This window comes from Hypanus sabinus, unplaced genomic scaffold (genome assembly GCF_030144855.1).
Source record: "Hypanus sabinus isolate sHypSab1 unplaced genomic scaffold, sHypSab1.hap1 scaffold_1001, whole genome shotgun sequence".
NCBI lineage: Eukaryota > Metazoa > Chordata > Chondrichthyes > Myliobatiformes > Dasyatidae > Hypanus > Hypanus sabinus.
Genome location: NW_026779053.1, coordinates 60,485 through 74,764, shown reverse-complemented (window position 1 = coordinate 74,764; position 14,280 = coordinate 60,485). Strand labels below are relative to the sequence as shown.

The 14,280-nt window shown below is 45.9% G+C and overlaps 1 protein-coding gene and 1 long non-coding RNA gene across 2 annotated transcripts; both read right to left on the bottom strand.

Moving 5' to 3' along the window:
* Positions 1–424: 424 nt before the first annotated feature.
* Positions 425–2,657, bottom strand: LOC132386117 (uncharacterized). Its single transcript, XR_009509407.1, has 3 exons — positions 2,544–2,657; positions 1,390–1,433; positions 425–1,024 (listed from the first exon to the last, which is right to left on the bottom strand). It is a non-coding gene; the product is annotated as an uncharacterized LOC132386117 (long non-coding RNA).
* A 363-nt stretch (positions 2,658–3,020) lies between these two features.
* LOC132386113 (uncharacterized) lies at positions 3,021–9,262 on the bottom strand. The gene is made up of 6 exons (XM_059958409.1): positions 9,196–9,262; positions 6,723–6,998; positions 5,087–5,198; positions 4,626–4,690; positions 4,159–4,223; positions 3,021–3,125 (listed from the first exon to the last, which is right to left on the bottom strand). Exons 1-6 carry the CDS (start codon positions 9,260–9,262, stop codon positions 3,021–3,023), a joined length of 690 nt encoding a protein of 229 aa, XP_059814392.1.
* Between the last annotated feature and the right edge of the window lie 5,018 nt (positions 9,263–14,280).

Genomic DNA, 14,280 nt, shown 5'->3' with positions numbered 1-14,280 from the left:
TTACAGTGAAACATCGACACGAGGGAGACTGATGAAACAAACACATGAAGTGATCAAACTACGTGATCAATCAGCATTCTGCAAATAAGAAGCAACGTCGCATTTCGGCGTATAGGAACATTGGAAAAGAGGGCTGAATCAATGTCCCGGATTGATAAATTTTCACTGTGCCAATTCGCGCAGTAATCAGGAGTCAACTCGGCGTTTCAGAACCGTTTTCCATTTTATTGCATTTATTATTCAGCCATGAAGCGCGGAGTAGTCACTTCGGGCCTTTCAGCGACCGATGACAAACCCGATTAACAGAAGAGATTTACAAGGATGTTGCCTGGATTGGGGAACATACCTTATGGGAACAGGTTCAGCCGGAATTTGCGTTTCATCATTGGAGCGACGGAGGATGGGAGGTGACCTGATAGATGCGTATAAGATAATCAGAGGCATTGATCGTGCAAGAGCAAGAGGCTTTTCTCCAGGGCTGAAATGGCGAACACGATGGGCACAGGTTTATTGTGCTCGGAAGTAGGTACAAGGAGATGCCAGGGGTACGTTTTTCACACAGAGAGTGATGGGTGCGTGGCGAGCGAAGGCCGATACAATGGGACTTTCCAGAGACTCTGAGATTGGTACATTGAGCTCAGAACCATAGAGGGCTATGCGGTAGGGTAATTTTGCTATATAGATTAGACATTGCAGCTCAAACACAACTGATCACGTGTTGAGAATAGAGTACGGCCGGGATAGGGATTCGAACAGCGGTCATTTTATGGAAATCCCCTGAAACGCCACAGCACCAGTCTGGGTTGATGCGAGAGAACCAAGCTGCTGCGACGGAAACGAGACAGAATCTTCTGTGACGTCTTCGTCGTGAGGCTAGGAAACGCGGAAGAGGTTTAATAGAGACCTGGAGAACGATTACAAAGAAAAAAAAGCCATTTTGAACGGTGGATTTATCCTGGATGGTTGTCCATTCTCTGTGCCAATACACGATCCAATCATCGGCTTCCGTTCACAGTGACGTCAGCTGCGGAAACAATTCACAATTTATGTTGACTACGTCAGCAACCCGAAAGTGTGGCTGCTGATGAGGGTAAATACGGGTGATGATTTCAGAATCTGTGTCTGACATTGTGACAATGCAACCGCAATTAATATTTTTTATATCGCTATAGACCCAGGAAAAGTGTTCCTTTCAATATCAATATATCGCTGTGCGACGCTGCCTGACTCCAGTCTTGCTCTGTTACTTGTCTCTAAACTTCCAATCTCAGTGTGACTATGAGATGTGCACAACCAGGACCCTGCACGGCCCATAGGCTTGAAATAAGTGAATACCTTTCCTTTACAAGTGACATTTCGTGTCGGCAGCCCCAGATTCGGTTCACATACCTGTTCAGATCACCGTAAACAGATCGATACTCCAGGATAAGACCCTGTTAATGCGAGGAAATCAGCAGGATTAGTAAAAATTATTACCAAAAGCATTTATGTGTCAGAGAAGAATTAGAAGAACATTGAAAAGGACCAACGCATTCTTAACAATTCGTGTCTGAGAGAAACATGGAACAGTCGGGCCATGATGAAGAGAGGATCAGAGACACAGTTATGATTATTAAATATCTCAGAAAGCACTATAAGTTCACAAGAGCATAAAACACAAGAGCAGAATTAGGCCCTTCGGTACATTGGCCTCCTCCACCATTCTATAATGACGGATGAATTTTCCCTCCCAACCCTAATCATCTGCTTTCACTCTGCAATACTTGAAACTATCAACGTTGCTTCGCGTAACCCGGGGCCTTTGTCCCCAGAGCCATAAGGGACAAACATATTACAGAGATACACCACACTTCGGCTAAAGATATTCCTCCTCATCGCTCTCTTCTGAAGGGTTCTCTGCATTCCATCGTAGAGGAATTAGTACTCACACCATCCATTCCGGACCATGCATTCCACAGCGCCGCCCTCTGGTCCCAGACCAGCACCCCCTCCCTCAGGTTGAGAGAATCGCTCCACGCCCAGTCAGTATAGGTCTTCCAATTATTCATCATTCAATGAGCTCACCCTTTCCTTCCTCAGACCTGCAGTACACAGAGGCCTCAAGCTAACAGGCGTATCAGCCCCTGTCGTTTACTTCCCTTTCTTCAAGAAGAACGAAGTGATGTTTGCAAATTTCCAATCCTCCAAAACAATTCCATGATGGTATGAGTACTAATTCCTCTACGACCACTTCACCGGCCTATTTCAGACGCCTGGCGTGCAGTCAATCTCATCCATTCACCCCAGGTTATTTATCCACCTTCCAGATTGTCTGGCATCTTCTGCTTATTATAGTGGCTGCAACCACTTCCGTCTCCTGACACTGTCATACTGATGGTGTCTTCAACAGTGAAGGCGAACACGTGATACTTAATGAGTTCCTCCGCCATTTCTGGCTCCCCCCGTTACTGAAACTTCGACATTCTCGCTGTCGAGAGTCTCACTTCAGGTTCTGAAGAGGAAACAATTAGTTCAAAATGAATTGACGAAAATTTTTCCCTTACCGTGTAAGTGGAGTCTCCATCCTGCGCATCGTTCCTTGCACCCTTGAAAGAGAAGATTACGTGTTATTTTTGAGACGTTTCAACAAGTTCACAGCAATTGTATTCTGACTGTCCGCCGATAAACCCCGGGAAAGTCAATGTATCACATTAGTTTGTGTTTGGGGTAATATTGCCTCGTTCACCATTCGCTGCACCGCGTGTTTCTGATTCAGTGTGTGTGTGTGTGTGTGTGTGTGTGTGTGTGTGTGTGTGTGGAGTTACTCACATTGATCGGACATTTTAAAAGACTCTTTCATGAAATGTATTACAGCAAGTTTAAGATGTGATTTTTCATCACACAGGCGTTATGGATTCCGGGGAATTCTGGGGAAATTCTGCAGGTGCTGGAATCTCACACACAAAATGCCGAAGGGCTCAGAGTGTCGGGCAGCTTTAATGGAATTCATTAAGCCGTTCACGTTTTGTGCAGAGACCCTTCTACTGGGCTGGGAAGAAGGCAGGAAGACGCCTGGACAGAATGGTGGCCAGGGGAATGAGTACTGGCTGGGAGGTGAGGCCTAATGAGTGGGAAAGGGGTAAAGACTGAAGAAAAAGTAAAACGTAGAAACATAGAAAACCTACAGCACAATACAGGCCCTTCCTCCCACCAAGTTGTGCTATACACAACCCTACCTTAGAAATTACTATGCTTAACTATATCCCTCTATTTTACTCAGCTCCATATACCTATCCAAAAGCCTCTTAAAAGACCCTATTGTATTCGGCTCCACCTCCGTGGCCGGTAGCCCATTCCACGCACTCACCACTCTTCGAGTAAAAAAACTTACCCCTGACATCTCATCTGTACCTACTCCCCAGCACCTAAAACCTGTGTCCTCTTGTAGCAAGCAATTTAGCCCTGGGAAAAAGCCTCTGACTATCCACACGATCAATGTCTCTCATCATCCTGTACACCTCTGTCAGTTCACTTCTCATCTTCCTTAGCTCCGAGGAGAAAAGGCCGAGTTCACTCAAACTATTCTCAAAAGCATGCTCCCCAATCCGGGCAGCATCCTTGCAAATCTCCCCTGCACCCTTTCTATGGCTTCCACATCATTTCTATAGTGATGCGAACAGAACTGAGCACAGTACTCCAAGTGAGGTCTGACCAAGGTCCTATAGAGCTGCAACATTACCTCTCGGCTCCTGAATTCAATCCCACGATTGATGAAGGTCAATACACCATACGAATTCTTAACCACAGTGAACCGAATGCAGAGGCGAGTGTGCCATAGGGGAAGGGGAAGAGGGAGGGTCACCGGAGGGAGTTGATGGGCAGGTGAGGAGAAGAGGTAAGAGGCCGGAGTGGAAAATAGAAGAAGAGAGAAGTGAACAGAAATACCGGTGGGTTAAGGTCGATGTTCATGCCATCAGGTTTGGGTCTACTTTGCGGAATATAATGTGTCGTTTCTCCATTAACGGAAAATAAGATCCGGGATCGATCATCCAGGATCTTGTTAAATGCCCCATCCGTGCCGAAGGGCCCGATGGACGCTACCCATCACATTACTTATGTTCTTTTTTCCCTCTTTGCAAAGAAATGAGTGAGATCACGGACATAATGCAAACATCCAACCTGTTCATCCATTTGGACATTTTCATAATATTCTGATGAGTTTACGGTCTTTGTGTCGAAGGCGCCTGAGGAAACAAAACAGATATGGCACAAGGGTGCCGACCGTCAGGGGGCTTTGTTGAACACAGCAGACGTCAAACCGGCCCAATAGAAAAAGCCATTGAGAGCATGAGCTCCCTTCCCACCAATCGCCGGAACCAGGAATTGAGGGCCGATATTGATCAATATGGAGAGAAATTAAGTTGCATGAACTACCATCCCATTACTTCGCTGATATTGTAAAATAACTAAAATAACTGAAATTGCTAAAATAACTGGAAAACCCAACGGTGAAAGTCGCATCATCCGTGACCATTCGCTCGGATGACCAGCTCCAGCTTCAGTGGACTAGGAGCTCCCAGATTAAAATCAAATGCTGAGATTCCCCTGGACTCAGTATTAGGACAGTTGAAACGGTGTTCACTCACTTTTCCATCCGGAATTTCTGCCCGTGCCATTTTTAGATTTCGGTGGATATATGTTGCTGAATAAACTGAAACAAAGACAAGAAAATAATTCGTCTGGAACTTAATTTCCTGCGCTGATGCACCGAATGAGAATGGCCTCTATAATTCCATTCGATTCTCTCCAGATATCCCTTAATAACGTTTTGTTTATCGGATGCCCTGTACCAGGCGAGCTCGATAGCATCGACAGATGGGTTAAGTAGACAAAACTGCTTTGGCCTTTTTGACAGATAAGGCTGTTCACACACATATTGCTGAACGCAAACCTCTTTCAGACAAATTTCGGACAGACAACTTCGCCGTGAAGGCGGAATGCTGATTCTGTCCACTGATGGGCCCTGATCCCAGCTGAAGTCGATTCTGCCGAAATTCACATTCAATTATTAAAGGTAGGAACGAAATTCGTAGAGAAATGCAATTACCCGCCAGCTTTTCTTGCGAACAGCCATCCACTGAATCCTCCCACCAGGCCCATGATAAGTAAACCGAGTATAATGCCCACGATCGCGCCAGCCCGGAAGGTACAATTTTCATCTGTTTTTGGTGATGACACAGAAAACAAGCATATATTTTACATGGCGAAAACTCATCTTTATTTAAGAAATGATAATTGATCCACGCTCTGGAAACTTCTGGTCGCTGGTCTCGATATTGAATCAATTTAAATCAATTACTCTTTTATTCTGGTAGGCCACTTAGAAGGAGGATTGAAGGTAGGGCGTGAGGAAAGCGTAAGAAGGAAACGGTTTGAATCTTTGATCATCGGGTTTACATGAACGAATGAGAGACACATTCACTCACCGTGTGCGCTAACTACACCTTGTAAGATAACTGGTCCTGTTGGTTACGCCGTTATTAATCCGACATGTATAACTCCCAACGTCAACCGAGCTCACCGACTCAAGGGTGAGTTCCTGCCCTGTCTGCAGGAGATTGTTCCCATTATCACTGACACAAGGGTGAGATCCTGCCCTGTCTGCAGGAGATTGTTCCCAATGTCACTGACACAAGGGTGAGTTCCTGCCCTGTCTGCAGGAGATTGTTCCCATTGTCACTGATACAATGGTGAGTTCCTGCCCTGTCTGCAGGAGATTGTTCCCATTGTCACTGACACAAGGGTGAGTTCCTGCCCTGTCTGCAGGAGATTGTTCCCATTGTCACTGATACAAGGGTGAGTTCCTGCCCTGTCTGCAGGAGATTGTTCCCATTGTCACTGACACAAGGGTGAGTTCCTGCCCTGTCTGCAGGAGATTGTTCCCATTGTCACTGATACAAGGGTGAGTTCCTGCCCTGTCTGCAGGAGATTGTTCCCATTGTCACTGAGACAAGGGTGAGTTCCTGCCCTGTCTGCAGGAGATTGTTCCCATTGTCACTGATTTCAAGGGTGAGTTCCTGCCCTGTCTGCAGGAGATTGTTCCCATTGTCACTGACACAAGGGTGAGTTCCTGCCCTGTCTGCAGGAGATTGTTCCCATTGTCACTGATACAAGGGTGAGTTCCTGCCCTGTCTGCATGAGATTGTTCCCATTGTCACTGACACAAGGGTGAGTTCCTGCCCTGTCTGCAGGAGATTGTTCCCATTGTCACTGACACAAGGGTGAGTTCTTGCCCTGTCTGCAGGAGATTGTTCCCATTGTCACTGACATAAGGGTGAGTTCCTGCCCTGTCTGCAGGAGATTGTTCCCATTGTCACTGACGCAAGGGTGAGTTCCTGCCCTGTCTGCCGGAGATTGTTCCCATTGTCACTGACACAAGGGTGAGTTCCTGCCCTGTCTGCCGGAGATTGTCCCCCTTGTACCATGAATATATACCACAGGGGACTGACAGAGCAAAGCAAGTTAATGTCAGGTTTGACACTATATTGGACACAACTGGACGCTCCGGTTCAATTCTGAACTTCTCTGATCCATTTATAAAATGAAGAAAAGTGCTGATTAGAGAAAAATCCTGATGGATACGGGATATTATGACCTTCTGTCTTCATTGAAAAGATGAGAGCAAATGTTGTTTAGTGTAATATCTGATACAAATGAACGCGGTTGACTAACTGTTTACTCACAGTAAACTTGCACGTTGGTCACTCCAGCGCCACTGCTGAATGAATTGCTGGCGATGCACTTGTACGTCCCTGCGTCGTTTCTGTTAGCTCTGATTATAGTCAGTTTCGCCTTGTCGGGGGATGTAAATATTCTGCCGTTTTCCTGGATGGGTTGGTTATCCTTGAACCATGTCCGTGTCTGAACAGTGCCCGACGCGGGACAGCTGAGTGTGATGGTATCGGGGTCTTCAAGCGGGTTGGGATCACTGGCCACGACAGTAACCCCAGTCACTGTCTCTGTAAATACAATTGAAATGTACATAGATTTACACGGGGTTTTATCTACAACACGAGAATAATATTTGGATGCTGCCAGCTCAATATCGTCGGCATTCCCAGTTCTTATCCCTATGTGTTTCGATATCAAGTCAGTATCCAGCTTGAACTAAACGCCGGCACTGAGTTTAAAGTTTTACTGCTGTTACCCAAGGGGACGGTGAGCAACCTATTCCCATTTCAGATGTTCCTCAATACATGGATATTCCTGCAGTAAGAACATACATTCTCCAGCAAAGCAGACTAAAACAGAATTGCACTTGGCTACAGTTTAATTGTCCCGTGGAGCATGTGAAAATAAACTCCCCGTGCCCCCTGCTGTTGAAGCCAAAAGTAGAGTGACTTCGTATTTAATATCTGGCTGAGGAGTTGGCGGAGGAGGGATGGCGTAGGAATAATGATCATGGGTTCCTCCAGGGAAGTTGCGACCTCTAGAGAAGGGGCGGTTGGCTCCTGAACTGGGGAGGGGTAAACATTCCTGTGGGAAGGCTTCTTGTCGCTGCACGATAGGCAACTAAGTGGAGTTGCAATTGGAAGGGAGCCAGATTGACAGAAGGATCCGTGGAGATCTGGCGCAGCCAGATTTCGGCATGACGTCGGCTCCTCCGGATTGGCTGATGTGCAATGAGCCGAAATTGATCAGAGAGCTTATGGAAAATAGAATGTTGGTGTAAGTGATCATCATATGATCGACTTCATCCTGAAATGTGAGAAGGCGAACCTGAAGAGTCAGATGAACCAGTGTTACAGTTGGTTAAAAGGAGTTAGAGAAACACTAGAGAGGGGTTGGCCAGATTTACTTGAGAAATAACACTGGCGGGGATGACGGCAGAGGAGGAAGGAATATTCTAAAGGAAAGATGACATAACCGTGGCGGAGAAGAGAAGTCAAAGCCAACATGAAGGTCAAAAGGAGGGTATATGATGGAACAATCATTAATGGGAAGTCAGATGATTGGGAAGTTGTATAAAAAAACAATTGGCAACTAAAAGGTCATTTAGAAGGTAAAGATGAATGAGAAAGCACTCCAGCCACTAATATTAATGAAGATCGGCACAGAGTCTTAACCTACAACAAGTGTGAAACGAGAAGCAAGAGTGGATATCGGGCCGTACAGAAACGATAGTGGAGAGGTAGTACGGGGAACAAGGAACTGGTGGACAAACTGCATCAACCCTCACCGTGGAACACACTGTGAAATGTCGGATGTTTCAGGTATCAGGGGTCATGCGATGTCAGCATTCATTACAAGGGGACTAGAATATAAAAGGAGGGATGTAGTGCTGAAACTTGATGAAGCACCGGTGAGGCCTCACTTGGAGTATTGTGATGCATTTTGGGACCCTTGTCGTTGAGAGAGAATGTGATTAAACTGAAGCGGTTTCCAAGGAAGTTCGCCAAAATGATCCCAAGTTTGAACGGCTTTACTGGAGAAGAGGGTTTGATGGGTCCGGGCCTTTACCCACTGGGGTTCAGAAGAATGTGGGGAGACCTCATGGAAACCTATCGAATTGTGAAAGGTCTTGTTGGAGTGGATGTGGGAAAGATGATTCTCATGGCGGGAGAGTCTAATCCCAGAAGACACAACCTGTGCATAGAGTGGTATCCTTTCAGAAACCAAGGCGAAAATGAATCTCTTTCTTCAGAACATGATGAATCTGAGAATTATGTTCCACAGGCAGCTGTAGAGGGAGTATCGTTATGTAAGTTTACAGCCGAGGATGACAGATTCACAATTGGTCAGGGCATGAGGAATATGCGGAAACGGCTGTGATCGGGACTGCGAGGAATATTGGATCAGCCATGATGAAATGGCGGAGCGGACTCCATTGGCCAAATGGTCTAAATCTCCTTCCAATGATTAAGCCCTTCTGGTCTTAACTGCAGCAAGTAAAAATTTGCAATTTAATCAGCAAGTCAGAACAATTCCAATTTTCATCTTCATCAATACTCTTATTCATCAATATGCAACGTTGTGGATTGATATCGTTAGAATTTGCTCAGGCATTTAGTTGGATTACACGGGCCCGTCTGCACCAACACCATTAATTATAGGACCTCAACAAAGGGAGGTACGGACTACCTACCGAACACAATGATTTCCGTGGTTGAGGCATTATTCCTTTTTGTAATCGTGTTATAGGCCTCACAAGTATACTTTCCCGTGTGGGCCACAGAAACGCTGTCGAGGACGACCTCATGCCCACTTTGTAGGCGGGCACCATTCTGTTCCCAATTCAATTCAGCATCTGGGCGGGACTCCGTGGAACATGTTAACCTGATCGTGCTTCCAGCAATGTAAAAAGATGCGTGCGGTTGAGTGATGACGGATGGACGATCCGGTCCGTCTAAAAGAAACGGACAAAAGGGGTTGCAACAAATCACACAGGAGATATAACAGCATTCCTCAGCGGAACAGGAAGAACAGCCCACCACCAGAGAAAGCGCTCCCACACACCGGAGAATGCATCCGTCTGGAAGCCACGCGCGGGAAAGAGGAGAGTCGGGACACAGTGTCAGATTATCCACGTCTTCCGAAACTATGAACTGCACAGTTACCTCATATCCCAAAACCCGTCTCCTCCTCCAAGCTGGATACAATGCACGCCAGTCATAAGCGTATCGTTTCGTAAAACTTCCCCAGGTGTGTGTTTTGTGGAAGGGAGTTCAGAAAAACGTTCCAGACAAAATTCAAAGCGTTGCTCTGCGGGGATAGGTAAGGCAACTTGCAGTGTGTAAATGCAATAACTCATGTAATCAGTGATCGGGCCGAATGTCATGTAGGCACACACTATGCAGTCAAGTCACTGACCACGTGTGCAATTATCGGGACACTCCAGTTTACAGCGTGTTATCGTAGGACGCGTTTTTAGTTCCAATATTCTAGGTTTAGTCTCTATCAGTGAGGACCGGTGGCTGTAACACCACTGCCCATTGTGATTTTCATCCAGATCTAACAGCTGTAACTTCCCGCTTCCACATGTGCACTGAAGCAATGGATCCCCACCTCGTCGTAGCGATGGACATTTGCCAGAAGGGTTGTGGGGCTGATATGGACTGTGAGCGTTTTACACTCTGAACTTTCCCTGTCCCTTTCGGTGAACGGAATTATTACCAAACTTCCTAAACAGCCTTACACTGCGCCGGAGATTCAATGGTGCATTTAATTGAAAAGTAATAACTTTGCACTCACTGTACCAAGTTCGGATCAGCTTCCGTGGTGTTGTGAAAAAAAAACAGAAACTAGAATTAGAATTTTAAAGAGATAATTTCAATATGAATGAATAGAACTATTGCACATCCCAGTTTGGCAAAAGAATAAACCAGGGAAGGCAGTGCACCCGTGGCTGACAAGGGAAATTAGGGATAGTATCAAGTCCAAAGAAGAAACATATAAATTAGCAAAAAAAAAGTGGCACAACTGAGAAATGGGAGAAATTCAGAGACCAGCAGAGGAGGACAAAGGGCTTAATTAGGAAAGGGAAAAAAGATTATGAGAGCAAGCTGGCAGGGAACATAAAAACTGACTGTAAAAGCTTTTATAGATATGTGAAAAGAAAAAAAAAAAGATTGTTCCGGACAAATGTAGGTCCTTTCCAGTCAGAAACAGGTGAATTGATGACAGGGAACAAAAACGTGGCAGACCAATTGAATAACTACTTTGGTTCTGTCTTCACTAAGGAGGACGTAAATAATCTTCCGGAAATAGTAAGGGACCAAGGGTGAGGGGCCAAGTAAGGGATATAGTAAGGGACCAAGACTATCTAGTGAGATGGAGGAACTGAGGGAAATACATGTTAGAAGGGAAGTGGTGTTAGGTAAATTGAAGGGATTAAAGGCAGATACATCCCCAGGACCAGATGGTCTGCATCCCAGAGTGCTAAAGGAATTAGCCCAAGAAATAGTGGATGCATTAGTGATAATTTTTCAAAACTCTGTGGCGACCCATTTCCTGGCGCATCCGAACCGACTCACAATTAGATAGCCTACGGGGGTTTGCGAGCACAGAACTTTGGAGCCTCTGCGCCATGGGGGGCCGGTTGAGGGAGGCTTAAAAGTGAGGCTGAAGTTTTCGAATAAAGTTTTTTCCTTCGACTGCAGTTACCGACTCCGTGTCGTAATTGTAGCGCACCTATTGTAGCGGTGTGCTACACGCAGCGCTAAAATTACGCGAGAAGCTCGGTAACCTGGCCCCCATACCCACTTCACAGCACGGGCGGCACCCGACCTGCGTACCCAAAGACCTACAGAACTGTAAGTTTGTGTTTGTCCGCAGGGGCGGGCATCGGCCGCCGCTGCAGCGGCCATACGAGGGGCCGTTTATGGTGCTCCGGAACAACGGGTCCACGTTCGTGCTGGACGTTGGGGGGAAAGAGGAGGTTTTCACGGTGGACCGCCTCAAACCGGCCCATGTGGACCTGGCGCAACCGGCCGAGTTTCTGGCGCCTCGGCTCAGAGGCCGACCTCCCAAGCAGGTTCTGGCCCAGACTGTGGACATTGGGGGGTGTATCGCCGGTTCTGGGGGGGGGGGGGTTATGTGGCGACCCATTTCCTGGCGCATCCGAACCGACTCACAATTAGATAGCCTACGGGGGTTTGTGAGCACAGAGCTTTGGAGCCTCTGCGCCATGGGGGGCCGGTTGAGGGAGGCTTAAAAGTGAGGCTGAAGTTTTCGAATAAAGTTTTTTCCTTCGACTGCAGTTACCGACTCCGTGTCGTAATTTTAGCGCTGCGTGTAGCACACCGCTACAACTCCTTAGATTCTCGATTAGTTCCTGAGGATTGGAGAGTGTCTAATGTAACCCCACTTTTTAAAAAAAGGAAGGAGAGAGAAACCGGGGAATTATAGACCGGTTAGTCTGACATCGGTGGTGGGGAAAATGCTAGAGTCGCTTATCAAAGATGTGATAACAGCACATTTGAACAGAGGTGAAATCATGGGACAAAGTCAGCATGGATTTGTGAAAGGAAAATTATGTCTGACGAATCTTACAGAATTTTTTGAAGATGTAGCTAGCACAGTGGATAGGGGAGAGCCAGTGGATGTGGTATATTTAGATTTTCAAAAGGCATTTGACAAGGTCCCACATAGGGGATTAGTGTGCAAACTTAAAACACACGGTATTGGGGATATGGTATTGATGTGGATAGCAAATTGGTTGGCAGACAGGAAGCAAAGAGTGGGAGTAAACGGGACCTTATCAGAATTGCAGGCAGTGACTAGTGGGCACCGCAAGGCTCAGTGCTGGGACCCCAGTTGTTTACAATATATATTAATGATTTAGACGAGGGAAATAAATGCAGCATCTCCAAGTTTGCAGATGACACGAAGCTGGGCAGCGGTGTTAGCTGTGAGGAGGAAGCTAAGAGGATGCAGGGTGACTTGGATAGGATAGGTGAGTGGGAAAATTCATGGCAGATGCAATTTAATGTGGATAAATGTGAGGTTATACACTTTAGTGGCAAAGACAGGAAAACAGATTATTATCTGAATGGTGGCCGATTAGGAAAAGGGGAGATGCAATGAGACCTGGGTGTCATTGTACACCAGTCATTGAAGGTGGGCATGCAGGTACAGCAGGCGGTGAAAAAGGCAAATGGTATGTTGGCATTCATAGCAAAATGATTTGAGTACAGGAGTAGGGAGGTCCTACTGCAGTTGTATAAGGCCTTGATGAGACCACAACTAGAATATTGTGTGCAGTTTTGGTCCCGTAATCTGAGGAAAGACATTCTTGCCATAGAGGGAGTACAGAGAAGGTTCAACAGATTGATTCCTGGGATGGCAGGACTTTCATATGAAGAAATACTGGATCGACTAGGCTTATACTCTCTGGAATTTGGAAGATTGAGGGGGGATCTTATTGAAACGTATAAAATTCTAAAGAGATTGGACAGGCGAGATGCAGGAAGATTGTTTCCGATATTGGGGAGGTCCAGAATGAGGGGTCACAGTTTAAGGATAAAGGGGAAGTACCTGAAGTACAGATTTGAACCGACATAGTGTAGTTTAACCGCCGCCGTAATGTGACTCGGATTTGAAATTTAAAATTTTAATGTTAGTTCCCCAGCGTCCGAGATAGACCTGGATCTGTCTCCTAATTAACTGTTCAGTTGTCCCAGTGTTAGTCGATAGTGGTTAATACCTCAGGCAACGATCACTAATGTACTCACAAACTCCCGGAATCCCGTATCTCGGAGGAACTGTGATATTATATGTAACTACCGGAAAATCGGGACACTTACAGCTGACATGAAGAGAAAACGGAGAGCTTGTGATTTCGTTAATCATGTTGCTTGCTCTACAGGTGAAACTTCCGTCTGTCCGTAGCACTCCAGAAACAGTGAGTGTGCTGTGATCTTCATTCAGAACAATCCTGTCTCCAGGAATTATCTTGCGATTCTCCGCATGCCACAGGTAAGAGACATTCGTGCCTCTTGCGGAGCAGGTTAGTCTGACGGTGTCGCTGTACTCAATCAGTCTGGTGGCGTTAGATGTAACAGTGACATTGGAAACACGTTCTGTTAAAACATAGGGGATTGGTTAGCGCACAACACAAGAATAGAATCTGCAGGTTTATGAATTCCGTTACGAATCTGAAAATGAAATCAAACATTTACTATTCCATAATAAGTAAACATTTATAAGTTATGTAATCTGACGGACATAGGTTTCCGTGATAGCAGTTATAGGCATCGGGGAAGAATTGCAAAGGTTGGAGGTTGGCTAACTGTGTTCCATTCATCGCTACTAGTGGAAGGTACAAGCATACACGGTACAGGAACCGTGGTGTACAAAGGCCGTTGTAAATCGAGTGAAGAAGAAAAAAAAGAGCTTACGAAAGGTTAAAAAAAAGGGTAATGATAGAGATCTAGAAACCTGTCAGATAAGCAGGAAGGAGCTTAAGAATAAATTAGTTCCAGAAGGGGCCATGAGGAGGCCTTGCCAGACAGGATTAAGGAAAACCCCAAGGCATTCTACAAGTACGTGAAGAGCAAGAGGATAAGACGTGAGAGAATGGGCCCAATCAAGTGAGGCAGTACAAAAGGTTTTATGGGACCGGAAGAGGTAATTAATGAAAACCTTGCTTCCGTATTCTCTACGGTTAAGGATCTTGGCGATTGTAGGGATGACCTGCAACGGACTGAAAACCACTTGCCGATAGGTATTAGGCAATAGGATGTTCTGGAGATTTTAGAAATCATCAATTTGGATAAGTCACCTGGACCGGAAGGGATGCAT

Coding starts and splice junctions, on each gene's coding strand:
- LOC132386113 (XM_059958409.1), bottom strand. CDS start 9,262: ATGGTGCCCGCCTACAAAGTGGGCATGAGGTCGTCCTCGACAGCGTTT. Junction 6,999..9,195: donor TCTGTGGCCCACACGGGAAA/GTATACTTGTGA, acceptor TTGTATTTACAG/AGACAGTGACTGGGGTTACT. Junction 3,126..4,158: donor ATGTCCAAATGGATGAACAG/GTTGGATGTTTG, acceptor CTTTTTCTTCAG/TCTTTACCCCTTTCCCACTC.